Source organism: Xyrauchen texanus, chromosome 8 (assembly GCF_025860055.1).
Source record: "Xyrauchen texanus isolate HMW12.3.18 chromosome 8, RBS_HiC_50CHRs, whole genome shotgun sequence".
Lineage (NCBI taxonomy): Eukaryota > Metazoa > Chordata > Actinopteri > Cypriniformes > Catostomidae > Xyrauchen > Xyrauchen texanus.
Window position 1 is genome coordinate 49,691,674 of NC_068283.1, and position 6,521 is coordinate 49,698,194.

Below are 6,521 nucleotides of genomic sequence, written 5' to 3' on the forward strand. Positions count from 1 at the left end.
TTTGTTGCCATCATGATTTTCTTTTCCAACAATGCCAAATGTCCTTTTAGTCTACTTCTGTCATAGTCATGTTTTCTCTTTAATGTAGATGGAGAGCTTTTTTATGGAAGTAAAAGAGTGATCAAAACCAAAGAGGAAGCCAGGATGCTCTTTGAAGAATTCCATTCCTCTCCCATTGGTGGACACACAGGGATTGGTAAAACACGTGCTGCCATCCGTGCCAGATTTTACTGGCATGGCATGTCAGTTGACATTGAAAATTGGGTATGTGTTATTCATTTTATATAGTTATTTTAGTTTATATATATATATATATATATATATATATATATATATATATATATATATATATATATATATATACAACCATTTCTAAAAGGTATTGGAATGTGATCAATGTCAAAAAGTTGGAAAGCCTTTGACTGCTGTGCAGACCTTACAGTGCATCAAGGTAAATAAGTGCAGTAACATACAGTATAGGCCTACATATACTAGCCTAAACCTACTTTATACACACTAAACTTACTTTACATTTTATTTACTTGATAGGTTTCTGCTGTTTGGGAGCTTGTTGGCATTGATTTAACTGGACCATTACCTGAAACTGCAGATGGCTTTAAATACATCCTCACAGCCACAGACTATTTCTCTAAGTGGGTTGAGGCTTTTCCTTTAAAAACCAAGACAGCTGCTGAAGTTGGAAGACATCTCTGTTCCATCATTTATAGGCATGGTTGTCCCCAGAGAATTCTCTCAGATCAGGGAAGGGAATTTGTAAATGATGTAAGTGTATTTAAAATGATCAGTATTAAGGTGATTTAGGTTTAGCCTCAATGTCTTTGTTTTTAGATTTTCAAGAGTTGTTATTTCCTTTGCACATACAGTACATGTATTCAATTACTTTTACTCACAGTGATTTTTTCCCTTTATTTTGTAAGCTTAACCACAGGCTTTGTGAAATGTTGTGCATCAAAAGAAGTGTGACAGCAGCTTATCATCCTCAAACGAATGGCCTGGATGAAAAGACCAACGACAACATTAAACGGTACGTTTTTTTATTGTATGTACCTAGGTCAGGAAAAGTTAAGGCACCCCGCCCCCATGACATTTTGACCCATCTTCTGCTTCAAGGCACCAAATAAGTTATAAATGCGTTCCTAAAAAGGCTTTCATACGCCAAGTTTATAAGCCTTCTAAAAAACAAAAACAATTCCCCCTTATGTTTCATTTTAGAGCCCTCAAGAAATTGGTTAACGACCAGCAGAATGACTGGGATGTCTATCTGGATGCCACCTTGTTTTCTTTAAGATCAAAGGTCCACACCACCACAAAACACTCCCCTTTTCTTTTAATGTATGGGAGAGAGGCAGTATTCCCTGCAGAGATTCCTGTTGAAATGCCGGTGAGTGTGCTTATGGAGTCATTTCAGCAATGTTGTCATACTAGCGTCAGAAGAATTGTGCTTAAAGTAAATTTAGCCTTGGAATCATTTCCAATGGGTACTGTAGTAGATGATGCAAAACTTATTTTTTTTTTTTTTTTGCAAAACTATTCATACAGTAAATATCGTTTTTAGTATTGGTACCCTGGATTGATTAACTGTATTAAATTTTAACATCTGTTATAAAACCTTTGATCTTAAACTGGTAATGATCATATTTGTTGGACCTTGTTCCACAACAGACAATAAGGGTCACTAATATTCCTAACAGTTTGTTGTGAATAGAAAACAACCATGTTTTTAGCAAAGGACCTCTTCTCATGCTACCATGGGCTTTTCATCACATGCACATGTGAAATTTTAAATAGTTCAAAATTGAATTTATATTGCTTCAATTATATTGCCTTGTTTTTAGCTTTCCACCATCAGTCTCCCTGTGGAATCAAGTTTTAGTGATTATGTAGTTTGCGATAAAAAAAGAGAGATGAGGCCAAAAAACAGGCAGAAGAAAACATTGGTAAATCACAGGAGAAACAGAAGGAAGCATATGCTATAAAGGTCCAGAAGAAGTACAAAGACTTGATTTACAATGTTGGTGATGAGGTTCTTCTGATGAATATGAGGAAGCGTGGAAGAAAAGGAGGAAGGATTGAACCTGACTTCTCAGGACCCTACATCATTGAGAGACTCAGTGGCAAACTTGTCACATTAAACAAACCTGGAGGGATTACTTTAAAAACTAAATATAGCATTGGTCACATTAAACCATACAGAAGAAGCCAAATTGGAAAGGTGCCTGATGACTGTTCTGGTATCTCAGTCTCCAGTGGGTCTACAGAGAGTAACAGTTCTTGCAAGATGCCTCCTTGCACTGTTGCACCTACACTCAGCCCTCAGCATTCTGTGACCAAGGTAAATTATTCTGAGAAGTTCCAAGAAGATTCAGCATTACAAAGACCTTCTGTTATTCAAGTTGCCCCTAAAATGCTTGACCAAACAAATGGGTACATCAAGGAGGTAAAATTAACCCCAACAGATGAAGAGCCAGCAATAAAGTTCCCATCAGATGCAAACCAAATCTCAGAGGAACAAGGTTTTATATTTACAGAGATCTCAGTTCACCCTTAGTTGCCAGTTTGGCCTACCTGACCAGTTTGGTCTTGTTGTCATGGTTGCTTGCTTGCAGTGTTTAAATCATGGTGGCCATTTTGACCTGTTGGTCACAGGTCACCGTTATTTATAGGAAGTGGACATAATAACCAATAAATCATAAAAAAGACACAGCCCCATTACATTTTTTTTTTATATATATATTTTGATATGATGACTGTTTGCAAGGGCGTAGGTTTGCATATGGATGGTAGGGAGAGACATGTCCCTACCAATATTTTAGGAGGACAGAATTGTCCTTCCTAATACTTCAGAGAACTCGATCACATTATTTTTCATATTATACACTACCGATGTGGGGGTAGGGGGTGGATTGTTGTCTTCCAACGTAAAGACCAAACCTACGGCCTTGACTGTTTGGCACGTTCATTTTGCCAAATTCATTTTATGTTGGCTCGTTGGCCCTGTAAAGTTGATTAATTAGAAAAATTATTGACAACACTAACTTTGTCTTTCTTTTTCAGTAATGAAGGTCTGGGCTGCAAATGTCACTGGTCAGGTTGAAGCAGTTGTTGGGCCATATAAGCTCTATGACTCTTCTTTTCACTCACTGCAAGGGACCGAGTGGCTTTCTGATGAAGTAAGTTATTTATGCTATGGGTGGCCTTTCTTTCCAATCGGCTGGTTGTCTAAATGACTTATAAACCTAGAACTTGATTTTAAGAGTCACCTAATTGAAAAAGTTTATTTTGTTTATATTCATGTTTATTTTTCTTAATTTAGGTCATTGATGCATACCTGCACCTGGTCGTTGAAAAACAACAGGTGTGTATAGAATGTCTACTTATTTAGGAACACTAATTTAATTTGATGTACTTACAAAATTTTTTTTTTTTTCAGAACCACGTACACCAGCTTTGTGCAGTTGTTGCTCGTTCGTTGTTTGCTGGACAGTTCAGATGCCTAGGGAAGGTAATTTAGCTTTCCAGAAAGTAATAAAGTAGATATTATTTACGTGTTTTGGAACCATCACAAACTTGTTATTAAACACTTTTCACAGATGAAGTTTCCCATTGAGGACATTTGGCTGTGCCCTGTGAATGTTGGAGCACATTGGATTCTTGTGGTGTGTGTGTATTTTTCAAAGTACATTGCAAGTGAGATTATAGAAAATATTTTATACTTTACTGATTTAGTGATCTTGGGCTATTGTCCAATAGAATACTCGGGATTCATTTTAAAGCTAGATGGTGGGAGAGTTCGAGTTGTTAGTGATCTAAAAATATTTCAAAACCTTATTTATGATTACATGACATTATATTCTAGATTATCAACATGCCTGAAAAAACGCTCCTCCTGATTGACCCAATGGGAAATGAATGTTCTTATGAACATAAAATTCTGCGGAACTGGAGGTAACCTTGTTAGAACTGTTTCATCTTTTTTTAATTCTTTTTTTTTAATGCTATTCGATTCTAAACAGTACAAATGTCTCGACCAAATAGGAATTTTTTAAAACTGAGGTGTGATGGGCAAACAGCCCAGTGGCAATTACGGACCCTGAAGCACGACCAGCAGATGGATTCCAGCAGTTGTGGAGTATTGGTATTGAATGTATGTGTTCATATATTTGCACAAGTGGCTTCAGGTCTGGAAATGTTATAATGAATTGAGTTAAATCATCTGTCAATTAATGTTTCAGTTTGCTGAACGATACCTGCTGACAGGAGCGATCAGCGATGTTCAGACTACGCCTGAAGCTGTCAGCTCAGCACGCATTAAAGTAGCCTGCGCACTTCTTGGATGTCGAGGTGAGTGCTGTTTTAATTCTGTAATACCGTAGTAATGCATGTATTGTAATGTACAGTATGTCATGTAGTACACCTCTGTAGATGCTATCTTCACTCTGAAACATGTATTTAATCAAGTAAGAATATCCAAATATACAGAGGGATAGAGAAGAAAATCATAGAGTAGAAAATAACTTCAAGGATTCAAAAAGTAATGCAAGAATGATTTAATGTAATTTCAGAACAGGTCTGAGATAGTATTTTTCATGGTGTTTATGGTGACATTTAGTGCATTATGATATGATTGTCCAATGAATTCATATTTATCTTTTTAATGTTACCAAATTTATAGGTAATGCAGAGGAGTACTGTGTGCTTTGCAGCATGCTGGAAGACGACCCCAATGAAAGCATGATTGAAATGGTATACAACTTATAATACACACACAAAAAGCAATAGTTTAACTTTATGTGCCATGTTTTTTTTTTTTGGTAGAATTTTGGTATTTAAATGAAAAGGTAAATTTTTTTAATTTTTCTTTTCATATTGTTTTAAAAGTACTAATTTACAAATATATTCATCTCTTTTATTTCCAGGTACAGTGTGAGCTGCAATAGATGGGCACATTTTAAATGTTGCAACTTTAATAGCCTAAATGTATTTATGTGCAAAAAATGTGTAGTATAGTTTGAGTGTATTTCCCTTTATCATTTGCATTGATAACAGTCTGCAGCACAATGTGGTCTTATTTAGTTCATATTTATATTAATAACTAATTTTATTGTTTTACTTGTTTTGTATTGTGCCTCAATGAATTTGATTAATAATCTCTTTTCTATATTGTTCTGCTTGATTATAAATTATCTCAATAACTAATCTTATTTATTCAATTTACATCATCAATTTACATTATCATCTGTTTTAGGGTAAGTTTGTAACATCTGTCCAGGGACTACAGATTAAAAACGTAGACTGTCAAATCATCCTGTCTGTTTATTTATTACTGGTACAATCTGATGAGGTATTCTGCACCGTAAAATCGTTCTACCCGTTTATTTATTTATTACAATATGATGAGGTACCGTTACTTTGCGCTGTAAAATCACCCTACCATGGCCTAATAAGAATAATTCGGCAAAGTTACACTGAATTATTTTATGTAGTCACAGAGGCGAAGCAGAAATGCGCAGTAGGATTTTACGATGTGGTAGGATGAACCGATAGATATGGCTATAATTTTGCGTTACGTTAGGAAAAACTGACAAGGTAGGACAGATCGACAGAACACCGGCCGTAATCACGGAATTAAGAAATTTTTCCAAACTCGATTTTAATTCCAAATATGAGTTAATTGCAAGAGGGAGGTCTACGCCAGCCTTAGATGGACTAGCACAGCAAAAGGGCCCAAAAATTATCCGATCATTTCAAACTGATTGGTATGTAAGAAAAGATTGGCTATGTGGCTGTGCGCTTGTGTGTGTGTGTGCATGAGAGAGAGAGAGAGAGAGAGTGTGTGTGTGAGAGAGAGAGAGTGTACACGATATACATCCTGATTTGTACATTTCTTGATATGCCGCGCTTGTGCGTAACGTTCATTACGTATTATTAGCTTAAACAATAAATCAGGTAATCTGGCTTTCATAACTCAGTGCCTAGCCTCTTTAAGACATCACCGCACGTCACTGGTGTGCGTGCGTGTGCGCATGCTGTGCCATTAAAACTGGAAAACTCAGTGGCTGAATATCACTGACACTAAGTGAACTGCATCAACAATATCCAACATACAGTAAAGAGAAATGGCCCCTCTTTATGCTAAGATAAGTTACAACAAATGATCTAAAGACATTTCTGAAAACATTTGCATAATTTATTAATATTGCCAAAGAACAACCCACTGCAAGTTTACATTTTCAAAACTGGAAACCAATTAAAAAAAAACAATAATAAACAAAAAGCATTGTAGAAACTAAATAAAAACAAAACATATTTCCAGTAGCCTTGGTCATCCAAAAAAACAAACAGACAACGCAGAAGTGAACACACTACAAAACCTTGGCAAATGGAACCATCCAAAATTATAGAATTTGACCTTCTTGACTGGGCCCATCTGCGTCATGGCAATCTTGCAAGCCTTTATTGGATACACAAATGAAAAAACTGTTGACTCAGTAACAGAACGC

The 6,521-nt window shown here is 36.0% G+C and overlaps 1 protein-coding gene across 1 annotated transcript; it reads left to right on the forward strand.

The window, feature by feature from the left end:
* The first annotated feature begins 398 nt into the window (after nt 1-398).
* Nucleotides 399-4,958, forward strand: LOC127648215 (uncharacterized). Its single transcript, XM_052132795.1, has 11 exons — nt 399-783; nt 939-1,045; nt 3,076-3,191; nt 3,335-3,376; nt 3,452-3,523; nt 3,612-3,677; nt 3,878-3,966; nt 4,057-4,165; nt 4,254-4,362; nt 4,694-4,764; nt 4,938-4,958. Exons 2-11 carry the CDS (start codon nt 1,009-1,011, stop codon nt 4,956-4,958), a joined length of 732 nt encoding a protein of 243 aa, XP_051988755.1. The 5' UTR covers nt 399-783; nt 939-1,008.
* Nucleotides 4,959-6,521: the final 1,563 nt, after the last annotated feature.